This window comes from Anabrus simplex, chromosome 5 (genome assembly GCF_040414725.1).
Source record: "Anabrus simplex isolate iqAnaSimp1 chromosome 5, ASM4041472v1, whole genome shotgun sequence".
Taxonomy (NCBI): domain Eukaryota; kingdom Metazoa; phylum Arthropoda; class Insecta; order Orthoptera; family Tettigoniidae; genus Anabrus; species Anabrus simplex.
Genome location: NC_090269.1, coordinates 32,723,835 through 32,745,769, shown reverse-complemented (window position 1 = coordinate 32,745,769; position 21,935 = coordinate 32,723,835). Strand labels below are relative to the sequence as shown.

The 21,935-nt window shown below is 41.1% G+C and overlaps 1 protein-coding gene across 1 annotated transcript in view; it reads right to left on the bottom strand.

Annotated features, from left to right (window-relative positions):
• Positions 1-21,935, bottom strand: part of L (zinc finger protein Lobe) — a 190,495-nt gene that overhangs the window by 109,522 nt on the left and 59,038 nt on the right. Inside the window, exon 2 of the mRNA XM_067147976.2 lies at positions 14,619-14,836. Within this exon, the coding sequence (XP_067004077.2) occupies positions 14,619-14,836 (218 nt within the window). The remainder of the gene's footprint in view (positions 1-14,618; positions 14,837-21,935) is intronic.

The following is a 21,935-nucleotide window of genomic DNA, read 5'->3' as shown; positions in this document are numbered from 1 at the left end:
CCTTCTTCAGATTCAATTTGGTGTATTTCGTGTGTAAGAATATCCAGTTCACTATCGTCACTATCACCGCTAATAATACTATCACTACTTTTATCTAACCACTGACTGATTTGTAAGCCATGTACTTGGCCGCCTGCGCAGGGACGGTTTCCTTTGTTCGGTCATTGTCAGGCACTGAAACAGCAATGCTCGCGCGGGCTACTATTATAGCCCAGACCAGTTCTAATCCGTCTGGAGCCTAAATGGCGCGCCTAGTCAAGTCGGAAACACAGTCGCCAGTTAATTGCAACATTGACAGACAGCTAGAGAGAGTATCAACATTCCTAGCAACGAATATGCTCTGTACTACAACAAAATATATGACTGGGCTACACCTGTAGCCCGCACGAGTATCCGAGGGCTAGTAAGTCTATACCTCGGATTTTTAGGTGGTAATAGGTTAGAATGCAAAGTACACTGACTGACAGAGCAAATGCAACACCAAGAAGGAGTGGTTCGAAAGGGATGAAAGTTGGGGAAAAAACAGAGACTGCACGGACGAATAATTGATGTTTATTTCAAACCGATATGCAGGTTACACAATGCGCACGGCATCGACTCAGTAGGATGTAGGACCACCGCGAGCGGCGATGCACGCAGAAACACGTCGAGGTACAGAGTCAATAAGAGTGCGGATGCTGTCCTGAGGGATGGTTCTCCATTCTCTGTCAACCATTTGCCACAAATGGTCGTCCGTACGAGGCTGGGGCAGAGTTTGCTAACGGCGTCCAATGAGATCCCACACGTGTTCGATTGGTGAGAGATCCGGAGAGTACGCTGGCCACAGAAGCATCTGTACACCTCGTAGAGCCTGTTGGGAGATGCGAGCAGTGTGTGGGCGGGCATTATCCTGCTGAAACAGAGCATTGGGCAGCCCCTGAAGGTACGGGAGTGCCACCGGCCGCAGCACATGCTGCACGTAGCGGTGGGCATTAAACGTGCCTTGAATACGCACTAGAGGTGACGTGGAATCATACGCAATAGCGCCCCAAACCATGATGCCGCGTTGTTTAGCGGTAGGGCGCTTCACAGTTACGGCCGGATTTGACCTTTCTCCACGCCGACGCCACACGCGTCTGCGGTAACTATCACTGACAGAACAGAAGCGTGACTCATCGGAGAACACGACGTTCCGCCATTCCCTCATCCAAGTCGCTCTAGCCCGGCACCATGCCAGGCGTGCACGTCTATGCTGTGGAGTCAATGGTAGTCTTCTGAGCGAACGCCGGGAGTGCAGGCCTCCTTCAACCAATCGACGGGAAATTGTTCTGGTCGATATTGGAACAGCCAGTGTGTCTTGCACATGCTGAAGAATGGCGGTTGACGTGGCGTGCGGGGCTGCCACCGCTTGGCGGCGGATGCGCCGATCCTCGCGTGCTGACGTCACTCGGGCTGCGCCTGGACCCCTCGCACGTGCCACATGTCCCTGTGCCAACCATCTTCGCCACAGGCGCTGCACCGTGGACACATCCCTATGGGTATCGGCTGTGATTTGACGAAGCGACCAACCTGCCCTTCTCAGCCCGATCACCATACCCCTCGTAAAGTCGTCTGTCTGCTGGAAATGCCTCCGTTGACGGCGGCCTGGCATTCTTAGCTATACACGTGTCCTGTGGCACACGACAACACGTTCTACAATGACTGTCGGCTGAGAAATCACGGTACGAAGTGGGCCATTCGCCAACGCCGTGTCCCATTTATCGTTCGCTACGTGCGCGGCACAGCGGCGCATTTCACATCATGAGCATACCTCAGTGACGTCAGTCTACCCTGCAATTGGCATAAAGTTCTGACCACTCCTTCTTGATGTTGCATTTGCTCTGTCAGTCAGTGTAATTTGGTTTATAGGAAGTATGATGCAACCCGTTGTACCACAATGTAGGAAGAGTAGCATAAATTCAAGCAGTTCTATAGGCTGTACCCCTAATATCTATGCAAATCTCATAGCATAACCGTTGTACAGTGTAGGGTATACTTGTTACTGGCTTAAGTAAGTTTGCATTCTAACCTGTCAGTACCTAATAATCCGGACTCTACAATAACTATATCTGGCCATGTTGAGAGTCCCACACCTTAAGACATGCAGCCGAGCAGCGGCAGGAAGATGTGTTCACATGACGGCCGGGTGCAATGCCATAAGGTTCAGTGGCTGCTGAGTACTGGTTTGAAACCTGCCTCACTGGCTGTCGGCATGCTGCTTCTTGTGACAGATTGACGGACTGTCGCCTCGGGTCGTGGGGCTTCCGGCATTCCAAGCAGCACCCGCCATATAGCAACTGGTGCAGGTGAGCTTAGGCTGTACTCTGGTGTGGTAAGAGTGGAGAGGCCTTACAGAGCAGGTTTCCCAACCTTTCCCATCTCAAGGCTCATTAAACTGAAGACATGATGTATTTCGCATTCTTATAAAACGGTCGTATCAAACATACAGTATTTCCCAATTATGACTCCTAACCAAAGAAGTCATATCTAAGAGAAGGTAAGCGATTTTTAGAATATAATTCTTATTTTAACGGTGGCATTGAAAATTATCACAGGCCTAAAACAAAATACGTGCATTTGCTAATATATTCATTCACTGAGATTTTCTTTAAAGCCCATGCAGCCAGTGACACTAAGAAATTTCCATGCATACCTAATTAAGTTTACTTCTATACATTTTAGAAACGTTTATTAAGGTCTCTTTTTGTTCGTTTTTATAATTTGATTTCCGTAGTACCGACAGTATAGTTCTTATGGTGACGATGGTATAATAGGAGAGGGCTAGGAGTGGGAAGGAAGCGACCGTGGTCTTAATTAAGGTACAGTCCCAGAATGTGCCCGGTGTGAAAATTGGAAAACATCGTAATGGCTGCCAACAGTGGAGTTCGAACCAACTATCTCCCGAATGCAAGCTCACTGCCCCTAACATTGAGCTAATATGGTAGCATGTAAATATTTTGAAATAGTGACCGATTTTCTAACATGCACACATAAGAAAGCACTGAATTCGTCGAGAAGACAAAAGTGCTTCCAACGCACCCGAAGTAAGGAGAATCACAAAGTTTTGTGAAATTTGCTAACAGTATTATTTAATTTCAGTTGAAGAATGTTTATAGGAAAGAGTTGAAACTCTTACAGCTTTTGGGAATCGAACTCGCATTCTCTGCTCTACGCTACTTGCTTTACGTCCCACCGACACAGATAGGTCTTATGGCGACGACGGGACAGGAAAGGCCTAGGAATGGGAAGGAAGCGACCGTGGCCTTAATTAAGGTACACCCCCAGCATTTGCCTGGTGTGAACATGGGAAACCACGGAAAACCATCTTCAGAGCTGCCGACAGCGGGATTTGAACCCACTATCTTCCGGATGCAAGCTCACAGCTGTGCGCCCCTAACCGCACGGCCAAATCGCCCGGTTCTGTTCTACGAACAGGTGTGGTAAATGATTTCAATTGACCATCATTGTACTAGAGAGGTACATTCAGATCTTTGATAACGAATTGGGGAAGACTTCCGGGCAATGTCTAAATTACTACGAATCCGTTTGACGGCACTCAAGAGTGTTTCTTTCAACAATGCCAGGAACTGAGGAACAGTTTCTTTCTTCCGATGATAAGGTGTATGTAATGCGGATTATTTACATTTTATTAGTTTTAGAGCTAATAAACACTATGTTAAAAGAGATATGCATCTGTTAAATTGACTCAAAATTCGTATCTCCAGTGGAGGTGAGTGTAATTTTAAATGTTATTTTACAGGTGTAATACCTGTTGCTATCGAAACTTAATTGTCTGTTATTTATATTATAAACTGACGATGTTATGTATTTACTATGGAAGTGCTAGGCTCCGCGGTTAACTGGTTAGCATGCTGGCGTTTCGCCCAAGGGGTCCCATATTAGAGATTATACCTTCATTGGTTAATACCACTGGCTCGAGGACTGCGTGCGTGCTTATTTCAACATTATATTGCATCGTACGTAGGGTCCCATCTTCACAAACGCGCAGGTTACCCACGGGATTCAACTCGAAGAATCTTCACCAGGCCTCTCCGGACGCCTTACGCCGGAAACAAAACATGTAAGTTCTTTTTAAAAACTGTAACCAATGCAGTGTTTTGCTCGCCACAAGCCTCCGCAGTCTTTCTCTGTATTTATTATATTGAAATGTATCAAATGATCTATTTTACTTCACTTCACTTGGCACTTTATTGGAATCAGACTAAGTATATTATTATTTTTTTTTTTTTGCTAGGGGCTTTACGTCGCACCGACACAAATAGGTCTTACGACGACGATGGGATAGGAAAGGCCTAGGAGTGGGAAGGAAGCGGCCGTGGCCTTAATTAAGGTACAGCCCCAGCATTTGCCTGGTGTGAAAATGGGAAACTACGGAAAACCATCTTCAGGGCTGCCGATAGTGGGATTCGAACCTACTATCTCCCGGATGCAAGCTCACAGCCGCACGCCTCTACGCGCACGGCCAACTCGCCCGGTATATTATTATTATTATTATTATTATTATTATTATTATTATTATTATTATAAATACATGACAATGTTATTTGTACAATCATCCGTTCAATTGCTACAGACCTCAATATTCGCCTGGATGTCAGTATTCTGTCCCACGGACATCTTTACGTGCTGGACTAGTCACATTTCAATACCTTCAAATGCCACAGCCCTCAGCTGGGATGGAACTTACTGCCTTGGGACCAGAAGAACGACTGAACTACTGCACCACGGAGGTTGACTTAAAGCAGCTTATCTTAATGATTTTGATTTCGTTTCATATGCTTTATATTTCTAAATGAGTTCCGTAATTGAATCATTTGAAAGGCTCTTTAATTTACCATACTGTAGTTATTTTCAGTACTGAAAGACGACTACCCCTAGCGTCAGGCTCCCGGGCTCGATTTTCGGATTAATTCCGATGGTTCGTGGACTGCAATGTGTCCCGTTTTCAGTATTAAAACTCATCAAACCTAGGGCCCCATCCTAAGGCGCGCAGGTCACTTATAGGTGTCAATGAGAAAGATCTGCACCATTTTTTCCGGAAGCCACATGCTATTATTATTATTATTATTATTATTATTGTTAATGTAACTTTTAAAAAGGTGCAATAAGTATGGTCTGAGAATTAGCCGTTCTAAGACTAAATTTATGTCAGTAGGCAAGATATCCAGAACTGCATGTCAGATAGGGGGATACAAAGATGGATCAGGTAGATGTTTTCAAGTATTTAGGATGTGTATTCTCCCAGGATGGTAGTATACTAGGTGCGATTGAACCAAGGTGCAGTGTGCTCGAAGTTGCGATCAACAGTATTCTGTTAAGAAGGAAGTCAGCAACCAGACGAAACTATCTTTATATCGGTTTGTTTTCAGACCAACTTTGCTTTACGGGAGGGAAAGCTGGGTGGACTCACGGTATTTTATTCATAAGTTAGAAGTAATAGATATGAAAGTATCGAGAATGATTGCTGGTACAAACAGATGGGCACAATGGCAGGAGGGTACTCGGAATGAGGAGATGAAGGCTGAGTTAGGAACGAAGTCGATGTATAAAGTTTTACGCACAAACAGGCTTCGGTGGTGAGGTCATGTGAGGCGAATGTAGCAGGATAGGTTGCCTAGGAGAATAATGGAGGGTAAGAGAAGTAGAGTGGGACCAAGACGACAATGATCAGACTCGGTTTCTAACGATTTAAAGATAAGAGGTATAGAACTACGCGAGGCCACAGAACTAGTAGAAATAGAGGATTGTGGCGGCGAGTAGTAAATTCACAGAGGCTTGCAGACTAAACGCGGAAAGGCATAACGGTCTAAAATGAAGATATGTAATAATAATAAAAATAGGCTACTGGGCGAGTTGGCCGTGCGGTTAAGGGCGCGCAGCTGTGAGCTTGCATCTGGGAGATAGTCGGTTCGAGCCCCACTGTCGGCAGCCCTGAAAATGGTTTTCCGTGGTGTCCCCATCTTCACATCAAGCAAATGCTGGGGCTGTACCTTAATTGAGGCCATGGTCGCTTCCTTCGCACTCCTAGGCCTTTCTTCTTCCGTCGTCGCTATAAGACCTATCTGTGTCGGTGCGACGTAAAGCAAGTTGTAAATAATAATAATAATAATAATAATAATAATAATAATAATAATAATAATAATGCCTTGCAGGCCTACACAACTTTCTGTTGGTTGTTTGTAATCGACACATTTCTATACGAATATCCATGACACTTCAAAATAAAATGCTGCTCAGATGCGAACTCTAGATGATCTGGAAGAACAGCGAACATCTTCACGATTTGTGAATACACCGTTTCTTTTATAGTTATGGAGTAAGACCCTGCTAGCTAAGTGGGCATAATGCCATGTAATAAAATGCGTTCAGATGATATTAGAAATATGGTCGACTTCCGTAGGTCATCCACAATGTTCCGAAGCGTCTTAGAACAAGCATACGAGGTTTGTCCGGAAAATACGTATAAATCCGTCGGGGTGACGTATCACGTATCGTGGAGGCGCCGCCAGGTGGCACTGCTGTTGTCGCCAATCTTCTCAACGCTCAGTTCGAGTCGGAGAGCTCTGCGTGTCAGTAGCAGTGTGCGGCTGCTTGTTGAAAGTTACCCGTTTTCACCTGCCGTCGGTATGGAGCTCTCTCTGATTGAGGAACAGCGCATCAACATCAAGTCTCAGAGCTCGTGTGGCCCGAGTTCGACCGGATTTGGCACAAGGGGGCAGGTGGATCCTTCATCACGACAATGCGCCCGCTCACACGTCGCTCGTTGTCCGTGAGTTTTTGGCCCGAAGCTCAATCACCGTGACAGACCACCCGCCTTATTCACCCGATTTAGCCCCTTGTGACTTCTTCCTGTTCCCGAAATGCAAAATGGTGCTTCGGGGGCGGCACTTGGGTGATGTGGAAGCCATCAAGGGAGAAACGACACGGCAACTGAACAGCATCACAACTGAAGACTTTCAACAATGTTATCAACAGTGGAAATGGCGTTGGCAGAAGTGCATCTTGTCTCAGGGAGAGTACTTTGAAGGAGACCATATTGTAATACCTGAATAATTGTCAAATAAAGTTATTATTCAACTTTTATACGTATTTTCCGGACAAACCTCGTAAAGTAGGAACTGCAGTAGCACATGCTGCCAGTTAACACAAATAATAACGGTATTGTCTTCGTATCAACTGGTGATTATAGCGGACGTGATATTGTCACGCTGTTCAAATCCTAACCGATGTATTTGGGATGTATGAAGAAAATATCATGCCCCTGTGGTCCAAATTCCATGTAAAACTGGAGGTTTCATAGCTATGATTACGATATGAACAGTCAGGTAAACCTGCATACTTGTTTGCTCACTTAACTTTTTGACTTAGGATAGCTGTAGGAAGGACTTCACAGCCGAACGATAGGCAATACCGCAACACACGAGTGAAGTTTGATCGGAGAACAAGGAGAGTGTAGGCTACGGGATAACGGATTGATCTGCTGGTACTAAAGAATATTATCCCAGATATCAAGCAATGTGCCGACCTCAAGAAGTTGGGGAAAACGCCAAGAAGAAGGAGGAGGAGGAGGAGGAGGAGGAGGAGGAGGAGGAGGAGGAGGAGGAGGAGGAGGAGAAGAAAAATATTAAGAAATTTGGACAATATTCCATTTTCATAGCATCCTGGGAGCGTACACAGATTTCGTTTGTGTGCAATCCGATGAACTAAAAGGATATCTCAGTTTTCTTTCGCAGTTTCGTGAGAAATTTGACACGATTTGATGATTGGAAATGCATTTTCCAGGAAGTAAGGTGGTTACTGAGGAGAAATGATCATTAAAGTGAAGGATGATGAGAGAGAGTTTTTTTAGTTCTAGAAGAATTGTGAGCATATTCTACCATGTAAGTTCATTATGGACAGATGGCAGAAGTTTACAAGATATTACATTATTCTTTATCAAACAATCTAGGTTATTTAATTCAAAAATTGAGTGGAGAGACAGGTGCAACAATTTAGAACCCGGGACCCTCTAAGCCGAATGCCACTACTCTCAGAATTCAGCGGAGAAGCCAGACAAGTGTTTGAAAACCGCTGAAATAAATTAAAACTGCGTGAGTACATCGCATGGGTTTGGAGATAAAATTAGTTATCAGTATTATTACTTCAGTATTGTTTATCTGAAATTAATATTCTTTAGGGAGAGGGGCTGAGGCGGCAGCGCGCCGGCCTCTCACCGCTGGGTTCCGTGGTTCAAATTCCGGTCCTCCATATGAGATTTGTGCTGGACAAAGTGGAGGCGGGAAGGGTTTTTTTTCGGATAATCCGATTTTTCCTGTCATTTTTCATTCCAGCGACACTCTCCAATATCATTTCATCTGTCAGTGACTAATCATTTCCCCAGGGGAGTGTGACAGGCTTCGGCAGCCGGCAAAATTCCTATCCTCGCCGCTAGATGGAGGTTTCATTGATTCCATTCCTGACCCGATCGAACGACTGAAAGTAGGTTGTGGATATTCATATAATCAAATATCATATCCACGTACAGTACCGGTCAGAAGTTTAGGACCACGTAAAGAAATCACGAAATGTCATCTAGAACCTAAAATTGTGCCACGAGATATCTTATTTTCTTTCTGAGCTCTCACATCTAATAGGATATATGTCACCTGATTTCATTGAGTTAGTCTAAATAATGTGGAAGTTATGAATTTTTAACTCTTGGACGGTCACAACAAAAGATCAAAAATTTTGGTTATATAATGTACTGTACACTCTAATTGGTTGCAAGTATCAACACCAAGATTTTTTTGAGGACTTAGAGATAGGTGGGGGCCATTTTAGTATAAATATAAAACTTCCGAAAATATGCGGCACCTTTTTTTGCGTCTTTTAATTTTTTTCGAACCAGGGCCAAAATGGTTGATTTTTCTTTGCCTTTGTCATGTATGGCCCAAGGTCTCAGGACGAGCTACCGGCATGAAACTTATCTGCCCTGATAGTTCCATTTGTACTTTGTGCATGGCAACCAAGAACACATTTCTGATGACGATAGCGCACACTGAGACCTATGACAAGAACAAGGAAAAACTGACCATTTTAGAGCTGATTTGAAACAAAAAATAAAAGCACAAAAGTCGGTGCCGCATTTTTTCGGAATTTTTCTATTTATACTAAAATGACCCCCAACTATTGCTAAGTCTATAAAAGAATCTTGTTGGTGATACTTGAAGCCGATTAGAGTATATAGTACACAATATTTCCAAAAATGTTGAATTTCTGACGTGACCTTGCAACAGTTAAAAATGTATAACCTATACACTACTTGGCGAAAATCACTGAAATCAGGTGACGTATATCATATTAGATGCGAGAGCTCAGGCAAAAAAATACAGAGGTCTAGTGGCAAAATTTTAGGTTGTAGATGGAACTTCATGATTTTTTAATGTGGTCCTAAACTTTTGACCGGTACTGTAGGTAGACACAGTATTTATATACAGGTAGGATTAAAATGTATGCTTGTTCAATGAATGCAAACTGTCGGTCTTGCAACAACGATGTTTCACATTGCTACCATAGAGAAACATCTGACACGTAGCGCCCGTGGTAGGTATCTGTTCAAACGATCTGTTGAGAACAGGACGTGAAACCGTTAATCACTACATCCCCGTTGAACTTTTCTGTTTTCCAGAAAAGGCTTCATCAGGAAGCGAGAGAGCACTGTCCTTATGACCTGCTCTAGCCTAGTACTGGCCACCTGGTCGCGTCTAGACTCTAACGGCGACAAGTGACAAAAACAATGCCAGATGGGTTCGCAATACGTAGAAAGGTAACTGTACCGGAGATAATACAGTTACAATCTGATGAAACATGTCATAGGACATACATGGGAATAACATACTAAGGACCGAGCTCGATAGCTGCAGTCGCTTAAGTGCGGCCAGTATCCAGTAATCGGGAGATAGTGGGTTCGAGCCCCACTGTCGGCAGCCCTGAAGATGGTTTTCCGTGGTTTCCCATTTTCACACCAGGCAAATGCTGGGGCTGTACCTTAATTAAGGCCACGGCCGCTTCCTTCCACTTCCTAGACCTTTCCTATCCCATCGTCGCCATAAGACCTATCTGTGTCGGTGCGACGTAAAGCAAATGGCAAAAACATACTAAGGAAAAAATGTTAATTTAGGCTCTTCCTAGACATCAACACAATTATCCTGAAATTTAGCACTCTTTAGACACTTGAATGAAGTAATGCTTTCTAAAGATAAAACGATAGTTGACGACGATGACGATGGTGATGATGATTGTTTAAAGGGACCCAACATCTAGGCCATCGGCCGCTAATGGTACGAGATGAGGCGAAATGTAATGACAATTAAAATACCAAAATTCATCTACTGACCAAAATTCAAAAAGGATGATGATGAAGAATTAAAGAATAAATCATCATCATCATCATCATCATCATCATTTCCCTTTATCCAGCTGTAGCCGGGTAGGGGCAAATATGGTTCCTCTCCACTTTCTTCGGTCTTTCCACCACTCCTCCTCCAACACTGTGTTCCAGTCCAGGTTTCTTTCTATAATGCTGCATTGGATGGTATCCTTCCATCTCAATCGTGGTCGTCCACGGCCTCTCCTTCCTTGGATTTGCATTTCCATCACCTTTTTTGGCGTCCTTTCGTCGCTCATTCGCTTTATGTGCCCAAACCATCTTAGTCGGCTCTTCTCTACTCTATCATTCATTTTTTCCACTCCAATTTCTTCCCGCATTTTCTCATTCCTTATTTTGTCTCTTCTACTCTTCTGTATCATACTCCTCAAGAATTTCATTTCGGCTGCCTGTATTCGACTCTCATCCTTCTTTGTCATTGTCCAAGTTTCTGCTCCGTAAGTTGTTATGGGTACGTAATACATCTTGAACATAGTATCCTTTGCTTCCCTTGGCACATCTTTGTCCCATAACATATTTCTTACACTATGATAGAAACAACTTCCAGCTTGAATCCTTTTACTAATCTCAGCATCCAGTCGAGCATTCTCCATTAATTCACTCCCCAGGTATTTAAACGTTTCCGCTACTTCCAGGTGCTTGTCTGCAAGTCCAATCTGACCTTTCCCTTCTTTCTCCCCTCTAGTCATAACAAGAGTTTTACTCTTTTCTACACTTATTTTCAATCCACATTCTTCAATCTTCCCATTCACCACATTCAACTGTTCTTGAACTTTCCTGTCATCTTCTCCCCAAATCACAATATCATCTGCAAATAACATCATGTTCATTTCTCTTCCTCCATATGCTGCTTTTGCCGTTCTCATGATGTCATCCATTACTATAAACAGGATTAGTGATAAAACACTTCCCTGTCTCAGCCCACTAGTTATTTTGAACCAACTTGTCCTGCCAACTTGTGTTTGCACGCAACTACAACATTCCTTAAACAATGCCATGATCATTTTTATTAATCCCTGTCCAATTCCTTTTTGCACCAGACTGTCCCAAACTTTCGTCCTAGGGACACTGTCATATGCCTTTTCAATATCAATGAATGTCATCACCATATCATTCCCGTACTCCCAATGCTTTTCCATTAGTTGTCTCATAATGAAAATGGGCTCTATTGTTGACCTTCCACTTCTGAAACCAAACTGATTTTCCTGTATCTGCTTCTCAACCCTCAACCTTATTCTACTTTCCAGTATCCTTTCCATTATCTTGGCAACATGGGATATTAGAGTAATTCCCCTGTAGTTCTTCAAAACTAAAGAATAAATATAAATTTGAAATAATCAGCGGATCTAAGTCATAATACTTAAAATGAAAATAATTCCAATATCCATCCACTGAGTAGAATTCAAAAAGACGAAGATGAACAATGATTATGAACTTAAAACAATCAGTGGGTCCGACCCACAATACCCCACCTTCCCAGAAAATAACTGAACAAAGGGCTGCTTCCAAACCAAAATCCTAAAATGATGATGCTTGTTGTTCAAAGGGGTCCAAAATCCACGTCCCCAGTCCCCAACCATGGTGTTCCTCATACAGCAGTACTAATCACAAGTAATGTAGACTCACGGTGTTCTTCTCCTAGTGGTATTAATAACAGGTAACGCAGACCTGTGGTGTTCCCCATATTATGGCACAACTCATAGGTGTATCAAACATAGCGGTAGTAATCGCAAGTAAAGTCGATCCATGGTGTTCCTCGCGTGATGGTACTAATCACAATTACTCTCATGATTCTAATTCAGTCATGCTTGGTCACCCCATTAGTCGTCTCTTACGACAGGCGGGGGAAACCGTGGGCTTATTCTTTGTCTGCGTCTCCAACCCGCAAGAAGTAAAATTATATTTTGATAACACAATTTTTCTTTGGATACTGGGAAGTGAATAATGTAATAGGATAAATATGGGTTAACAATATCCCAGTTACCAAATTTTCGTCTAGATTTATCATGGAAATGACGGAGTAATTACGGTAAGGGTATATACTTATTCTCGTTGCGCCCGAATAAGCCCCTATGTGAAATATTTCAGCTTAGAATTTTGGCAGAAAAGGTTCTTTAATCTAAGTTTCAATATTTTGCGAGTTGTGTCACATAATTCTCGCTCTTGATAAAGTACTGCGGGTCAGTATTTCCTCCACAATGTTATCACATAGAGGTTTGTCCAGGCGCAACGACGATACGCAGCCTTTCTTAAAAATCAAGGTATGAAATGAAAAATGTCGTATGGCTTTTAGTGCCGGGATATCCCAGGACGGTTTCGGCTCGCCAGGTGCAGGTCTTTCTATTTGACTCCCGTAGGCGACCTGCGCGTCATGATGAGGATGAAATGATGATGACGACAACACATACACCCAGCCCCCGTGCCATTGGAATTAACCAATTAAGATTAAAATCCCCGACCCGGCCGGGAATCGAACCCGGGACCCTCTGAACCGAAGGCCAGTACGCTGACCGTTCAGCCAACGAGTCGGACAAGATCAAGGTATTGCATTATAAGGAGTTACATTTTAGCTAGACCCTATTTTAATGTGTAATGTCACTACTATTGATGTTATATGTTACTAGATATGTCTTCTAGATATTGTTTTGGATATAACAGAGAGATAATAAATTATTGGTTATGATTAAGACGGGTATACGGAAGGGAAATACTGAATTTATCATACCAAAACTGGATATTTAAATGATGATTACTGACTAATAAAGGTAAAAAGGATGCTTGATAGAATAGGAATAAAGAGATTCAGAACAATAACAAGAAGTTAAGCAAGAAAGTAACGATCAGAGTGAAAGATACTGAGAAGACTAAAATACTTTACAGGAATTTTGCGGAATTACCCGAAAATGTCAAGAAAGAAAGAGAGAAAGAAAGAAAGAAAGAAAGAAAGAAAGAAAGAAAGAAAGAAAGGCTTTCAAACAGAGAAGTAAGAAGTATAATGTGATGGCTAACGGGGATATATTATAATAAGAATAAGGGTCAGAGAGAAAAACAGGACTAAAATTGTTTAATTTTTATTTCGTGGAGACATGGTGGAAGAGACGCATCTATCGAGAGTATATAGAAAGTCTGAAGCACTTAATAGTTAAATATCTTGGTAGTGAATATAAAATAAAAACAGAAAGAGAGAAAAAATTCTATGCAATTGTTAAATTATTAAATAAAGAGTGGAATACATCGGAAAGAACAGCAACATTTGCCTGTATTTAAAAAAGAATATGTGGCAAAGGTAAATGGGAAAAATTAAAATACGTACGTACTAACGAAGATAATGAAGGGTAAGATACACTTATGGAGTGGATATCAACACTATTAGGTTTTGTGTAATATTTAATGTAATAATAGACAAATAGTTCTAACATTTTTTTTTTGCTGTTTGCTTTACGTCGCACCGACACAGATAGGTCTTATTACGACGATAAAATTAATTTAATTAATGTATCAAATAAATGGATTTTAATAAATAAATAAATACTCTCTCCTCAGTTTCAGGTGATCCGGAATATATAATTAAAATGAACAACTATCATTGTAAACAAATGTTAATATCCTTCAGGACGGTTAATACGATTTTCTAAGGCGATTATCTCGAACCCGAATCTCCCAACTGTCAGCATGTGAGAAAGAAACACCCTGTTTTTATGGTGATTTGACTGCATCTGCCGATTAAGGACTAGATTATTATGAATCTACTTGACTGCCAAGAATTATCTTTTCTCAGCCACCCGCTTATACGTAAATATTCACCCCAGAACACCGCACAATGACAAAGTTTGATGTCGGATATAATTCATCCACACAAACAACTTGTTATTAAAGTCTGAATTCTGTTCTGCAGGAATTCCTTAACTTGCAGGAAGCCATGAATGTGGAGCTGTCGCAATTACATAGGATTACCCTCAAATGCCACGCTATTTCAGCCACGATCTTCGAAACAGAAGGTAATCGTCTAGCAAACTGCGTCACTGAAGTTGGCACAACATACAGAGGGCTGTTAATCACCACTATGTCCCCGGATCCACCATTAAAGAAGCATCCACATGAACCAAGGACGGTGTCTTGTGCTGGCTATTACTACCACTACCATATACATTACCTGTTCATGTTTCTTGAGGTAGGAGAGCCGAGGGAAGGCCTTGTCGCAGAACTGACACGCGTAGGGCGTGCCTTCGGTCACCCCGACGGTGAAGGTCAGCTCTGCGTCGGGGACGTCCGTGGCGGAGTTGGGGGTGGCGCACGAACTGGGCGAGGGGGATGTCTGGTCCTCTGGCGTCTCGGAGCGCCACGACGAACCGGGATCTGTCCCAAGAGCGTCTGAAAGAACAAACAGTCACGCATTAGTATGAGTGGGTCAGATTCTGAAAATAAGAACACAGCTGTATGTATACAGTGGTAATTGTTGTTTTAAGCGGAGTACAACTAGGCAACCATACACTCATAACACTTATTACACTCAGCGGTTCTCAAGATGGTTTTCTGTGGTTTCCCCATTATCATACCAGGAAAATGCTGGGACTGTGCCATAGTTACTTTCTCCCTACTACTAGTCCTTTCCTATCCCATCGTTGCCATAAGACCTGTCTGTGTCGGTGTGACTTAAAGCCAATTGTAAAACGAAACAACTTATCAGAAAGGAAAACGGAAGAGGTCAACCCTTCGAAAAAAGAAGGTATTAGCAAAAGAAAAGGAAGGGCCACGAAAGGAGTGAAAAATGAAACACTCCTTAGGCCCAATAAACCTAGCAGCGTCGGGATCGGAAGATAACTGACCAAAGGTCACCGGATAGCAGCTAATATAACGCTGTGGAGTGCTTTCGAAATCAATCAATCAATCAATCAATCAATCAATCAATCAATCAATCAATCAAATCAAAACACTGACATCTATTTAGGACAGTCGCCCAGGAGGCAGATTCGCTATCAGTTGCTTACCTAGTGTTTTCTTAAATAACTGCAAATAATTTGGAAAATTATTGAACATCTCCTTTGGTAAATTATTCCAATCCCTAACTATTCTTCCTACAAACCAATATTTGCCCCAATTTGCCCTCTTGAATTCCAACTTTATCTTCATATTATGATTTTACCTACTTTGAAAATCACCACTCAGACTTATTCTACTAATGACATTCCACGTCATCTCTCCACTGACAGCTCGGCACATACCACTTAGTCGAGCAGCTCTTCTACTTTCTCCCTAGTCTTCCCAGCGCAAAGTTAACATTTTATTAACGCTACTCTTTTTTCGGAAATCATCCAGAACAAATCGAGCTGCTTTTCTTTGGATTTTTTCCAGTTCTCGGATCAAGAAATTCTGGTGAGCATCCCATAAACTAAAATCATACTCTAGTTAGGGTCGTACAAGAGACTTATATGTCCTCTCCTTTACATCCTCACTACTACCCCTAAATACTCTCATCAATTAGATTATGTTTAAAAATATAAATTCTCAGAGGGAAGCCATCACTTAATCTCATTCATTAAAAATAAATGATTTCTACCTTGAACTTAATGTAGGCCTACTCGAGAAAATGACTGAACAGACTTTAATGAAAATCGGAAATGAGACACTAAAATGTAGGCTATAATTTTATTCACGTTGAGAGAAATGACAGTTTAGGGGAAGGCCTACAATTTAATTCTCAAATATCTATATTATTAGTGATCCTATCGACAAATACTACATAACGAAAGTTATATAGAATTACATTTCCGATTATTTGTGCTTATACATTTTTAGCGTACTGGCTATGAAAACTGATAAAACAGTGAATTTCGATTTTTGTTGTTAATTCCATATCAGGTTGCTAACATTGAAATATTGTTCAATAATGTTAACTGGCGATGGTTTTTGTCATGATTGTCTTAAGGTGTAAACCACGTGGTCATTGGTCCATATCGACAAAAGAAATTGTGAAAATGATTATAAAATGAGAAGAAATCGTAAAGGAACTCCCTTTAAGAACAATGATCGCTTGAATAATATAAGAGGGAGTCGTGAAAGAAGAAATAAGTCTTTTTACATTAGATATCCTAATATCACGAAGTCGGAAGAAAACTATATGTGAAGGCATAAAATATCGAAAGCTCATAAAATTGTTCTACAATAACATTACATTGACCATTGTTTGTTGTGATGTTCTTTGTCTCTTCTGCAGATATTCATCTCCGATAGATGGGATTACTGCTGCGTACCCAGTAAAACAGCCTACGTGAATATCGGCGAGAAATAGCTGGAGAGTTAGATAAATTTCTTTTCTTTAGTATACCATTCCTCTGGTTTTCTGAAAACTACTAGTACGTAAGACACTGGTTCATCACAGTATTCCAGCTACTCGATCCCCACCCCGAGGCGCTGACTGGAATGGGCAGTGTGCAACTTTAACGGAATACGGCAGAGGAGTGTTCGTTGCTGTTTGCGGCCTGCTCATTCCGTTGCGAAGTACCGGCACGTCACCTAATGTTTTATATAAAAGTTCAAGGCAAGCATTTATACAAGTGGATGTCCATGTCTCCTCTACTGCTATATCACTGCCTTGTCCTACATAATAGGCTTGCAGTGGTGTCTCAACGGCACACTAGCCGCCAGCATCTTAGAAAGGCTTGCCAATCCAACTGACGAAGCCACTGCCACATTCGAGTGAAACGCTGGTCATTTCACAATTAAAAACGCCTAATGAACTTGAATATTTTATGATTAATGTTTTTCTCACCTCGAAATGGAATAGATTCCTCATCAGTTGAACAGACAAGAGTGCACAGCACTCCCAGACGCTCAAAATGAGGGGGTTTTCACAAAATTTGATATCTACAAAAATATGAATTAACTCACAAATGAAACACAGAATTTCTGCAGCTAATACTAGTTTAACGAAAAGGACGTCAATGAAATAGATAATGGATATTTTATTACTAAATACTGTCTCTACATTAATCCTGAAAATAACTAATGTTTATAAAAGTCAACATCTTTGCACTTCTATTATCAGTTTCTAAACTTCTTAACCAAGATGTTCAAGAAAAAACCTTCCATCCTTACACATATATTAAGCATATTTTGCACTGAAAGGAAGAATAACAAATATCAGGCTTTGATTCAGGGTTATTATAGATAAACTGTAGAAAAATAATAAAGTCCTAAAAATAACAGGGCACGTCACTGATAAACACAATATTATCAACTAATATGAATTTTTTGCAACAAAATACACAGGCGCTGATTTATCCTCACTATTTCTTCAGACAATCCCGGCATATGTCTTCATAAAATGTTAATGATGCTTGTGAAAACACATCGAAGTACTTCAGTTGCTCCTTCATGTTAGCACTCTTTTTTCTTTTTCTTTTACTAACGTGATTTATGAATGGAAGTTTCACAGTTATATCAATGGTATTTGCATTACTTACTGTCGGCTTAATCTCCGAAGTTAAGCAACATTGGGCGTGGTCAGGAGTTGGATGGGTTGCCACGCGCTGTTGGTGGGGGGTAAGGGAATGGAGGAGCGGAAAGGAACTGGCCACCCTACCGCACGTAAACTCCGGCTCAGGAATACCTCTGCGGAGGTTCGGACCTGCCTTCGGGCAGAATAATCCTTACGTACCTATTGTCGGCTTAAGAACTTCCAATGCTGGGTGGGCACTGAGTATGTTTCCACGGACACCTGGCCCTCCTTACATTGCAATACACGAACGTCAGTGATTTTGAATGGAAGCTGCCTCTTCAGAATTTCCTGAGATTTATGTTTAAAATCAAATATTTGCCAGTCTCTTCCTAGAATTGGAAATATCAGCTGGCGTTTTAAATGTACAGATATCAAGTTTCAGTAAGAGCAGTTCACTTTTGAAAAAAAAAAACCGTTGCCAGTAGATGTTAAGTTTTGAACTTCATCAACCTTTTACATCACCAGATGTTAAGTTTAGCTGAACTTCAACTAAGTGAAGCTGGTGCTAAAACGTAAGGACAGACAAATATCTCAAAATTGATAATTTTGTAGATTTTAAGTTTTGTGAATCCTTCCCTCAATTGAAACTGAAAACTAACAGCTGCAATAATGATTTCTCTGCCTAGGTAGACCAAGGAAACAAATAAGATTTATTACGGATGTTCTTCAGTGTAAACTGAAAAACTTAATATAAACTTATAAATCACCTGTAATTGAAACAAGTAACTAGAAGTGCCGTCGGGGTTCAGGAAGTCTTCCGAACTTACAAGATACCATTACACGAAATGCATCTATCATTTAACTCCAGCCCACCCGCAGCCTGGTCGAGGGCTTACTACCACGTCACAGTTACAAGAACTTGGGAATATAACTTGCCGCATCGACCACTGCTACCTGAATCGTAAACGAGTTTTAAGTTCTTCTAATTGGCCATCAATGATTATTGTCTAACGTTGGAGAAGCCGGTAGTTTGAGCTTGCCCGATATTCTCTTCCGTTCATTTGACTCTAAAAGTAGTTTTGTCATCTTGTCGAATATTTTCCTGTGGGGGTTTTAGGAATTATTTAGGTCGTTTTGAATTTCATTGGAAGGTGAAATAATGTCTAATAAAATAGGTCAGAGCATAAATTACAAACGAGAGTAGTATCTTCAAAAGACATCAGTTCACAACCCGTGAATGACGATAAGGATCCCGGATTTTTACAATTTAGACGATGATAACCGAAAATACTAAAAATATTGTATTGAAAGAAACGATTGTATCTAATGCCCATGTTACCGGCATTGTTTAGAAACCAATATTCTATTAAATTAGGAATTAACCGAGCTCGATAGCTGTCGCTTAAGTGCGGCCAGTATCCAGTAATCGGCAGATAGTGGGTTCGAGCCCCACTGTCGGCAGCCCTGAAGATGGTTTTCCGTGGTTTCCCATTTTCACACCAGGCAAATGCCGGGGCTGTACCTTAATTAAGGCCACGGCTGGTTCCTTCCACTTCCTAGGCCTTTCCTGTCCCACCGTCGCCATAAGACCTATCTGTGTCGGTGCGACGTAAAGCAAATAGAAAAAAATTAGGAATTGCGCAGAAATGCCTTTGCTGGCGAGATATAGTGTTTACAGTGCACTATGTCTTCTGGTATGTGGCAGATTTTGTTACCTGTCTCAGTCTCATCCTTGGCTTTGACAACATGAAAGTGACCGAGGTATGAGTGAACCTAGTAATACAATTCCTTATGCAGTCAGTCTCTGTTATGAATGGTGTAAAAATATCGCTCACAGGGTCGGTTGGTACATGCATTTCGGTGGGATTGGCAGACTGATATGTAATAGGAGCTTCTGGTCCAGTGAGGAAAGCAACAGGAAACTACATCACTCCTCATTTCCCTAATATGCCTCTTCAGTGACACCTAGGCTATCTATGATTGCTGTTGGTGGAGCTGTGGAGGATCAAGCCAGCCTTCGGGCTGAATACCCAACATACATTGCACAGAATGCCTAAAATTAAATTCCTCCACACATTTCCTAGACATTTTATAGGATGACAAAATCAAAGCATGTGAAGTGTTATAAAAACATCACACTTACCTCCTTTTGTGTAAGAAATCGATCATTTTGACGTTTAAAACAGCTTTTGAGGATTCTTCCATACTTAATTATTAGCATTGGCTTTTAAAACAGCCGTATGTTTTGAGGGATTAAACATACTGAATCAGTATTATTTTTAAAATAGACTTTGAAAAATATAAAAGTCTATCAACATTTTGAAAACAGATTTTGAAAATACTGAGAACCTTTGAGAATACTGCATGTTCAATTTAATTGGTAATTTTAAAAACAGCTTTTGAAAAATGTAATATTTTTGAAAATTAGCTAATGAACTTCCAACTAAAAAAGGATTTTAGATCAGTTTACCAAATTTTTATTTTGTTATTCAGAATTAAAATAATTCTCTCTTTTAAGTATTTTATTTATTTTTCATTCTTTACCGTAACAGATTTTAACATTCATTTTTTTCTATTTGTTTGACGTCGCATTAAAACATGGAAGGTTAACGGCGACGGAAAGATGGAAAAGGGCTAATATTTGGAAGGTAGCGGCCATTGACTTAATTACAGAGCAGTCGCAGTATTTGCCTGGTGTGAAAATGGGAAACCACGGAAAACCACATTCAGGATTACCGATGGTGGGATTGAAACCCACTATCTGACGAATGAAAGCTCACACCTGCGCGACCCTGACCGCACGGCCAACTCGCTGGGTATTTAACATGCTTTACAAGTAGATAATATATACAATCCCAGGGAGAAGTACAAAATATCTTGAAGAAAAATAATTTTATACATGGACAAAGTTTACATTTTATAAACTTCACACATTGGTCCGTGGTGGAATTTTAGTTTGTAAGAAACTCAACTAACAAGTTGAATTTTCCACTTTTCCACCACTTTAATAATCTTTGATTATTTTTTACACTAAAAGAGCAATGATCAATTTATTGCAATTGGCTTTACATCGCACCGACACAGATAGGTCTTATGGCGACGACAGGATAGGAACGGCCCAAGAGTGGAAAAGAAGTGGCCGTAGCCTTAATTAATGTACAGCCTGGTGTGAAGATGGAAAACCACGTAAAACCATATTCGGGGCTACCGACAGTGGAGTTCGAACCCACTAACTCCCGGATGCGAGCTTGCAGCTATGCGACTTAATTTATTAAAAAACGGTTCATGTTTTCTTTGAAGACATCTTCAGCCGCGTTCATAGTTCAAGATTAAAATACATACAAAGTACAGGTTCCATAGATACATACAACTGACAACACATTGTTAGGAACATGTCCTAATCCTGCAACGTGCCTTTACGAACAAGATGTGTCAATTGCTCCAAGACTCAAAGAGTCGTAGGTTTATAAGCCTTTTCCATAAGTAGGACAAGATGTTCTTAGCAATGTGTTGTTAATTGTATCTATCTATGGAACCTGTACTTTTATGTATTTTAATCTTCAACTATGAATAGGCCTACAGTTGAATATGTCCTTTTAATGTAAGAATAATCAAAGATGATTAAAGTGGCGAAAAGGTGCAATTTTTAAACGTGATAGTTAAGTTTTAGACATCGACAAAATTTGTCAGGTATTATTTACAATTAATATAAGTTATATTCTATAAAATGCCTGCTCTTTGTATATTACCAGGAACTGCCAAACCATTGCGTTTCGTTACATTTCCTGAAGGGAGTGACAAGCGACACATTCGAGACACCAGAAACTCCGAATGATTTAGTCGAAAGGAATGTTAAGACGTATTCTTGCCAGGTAGCGCATATTGTGACGTCACGCGTATTCTATCAGTATTAATGGTGGCGGGGGCAACTGAAGAATCGAGATTATTTTCGATCTGTTGGCACGTGCATGGGGAGTAATGCAGATTAATGGCGCCACATTTCTCTTCAACATTTCTCTCTATATTGTGTGT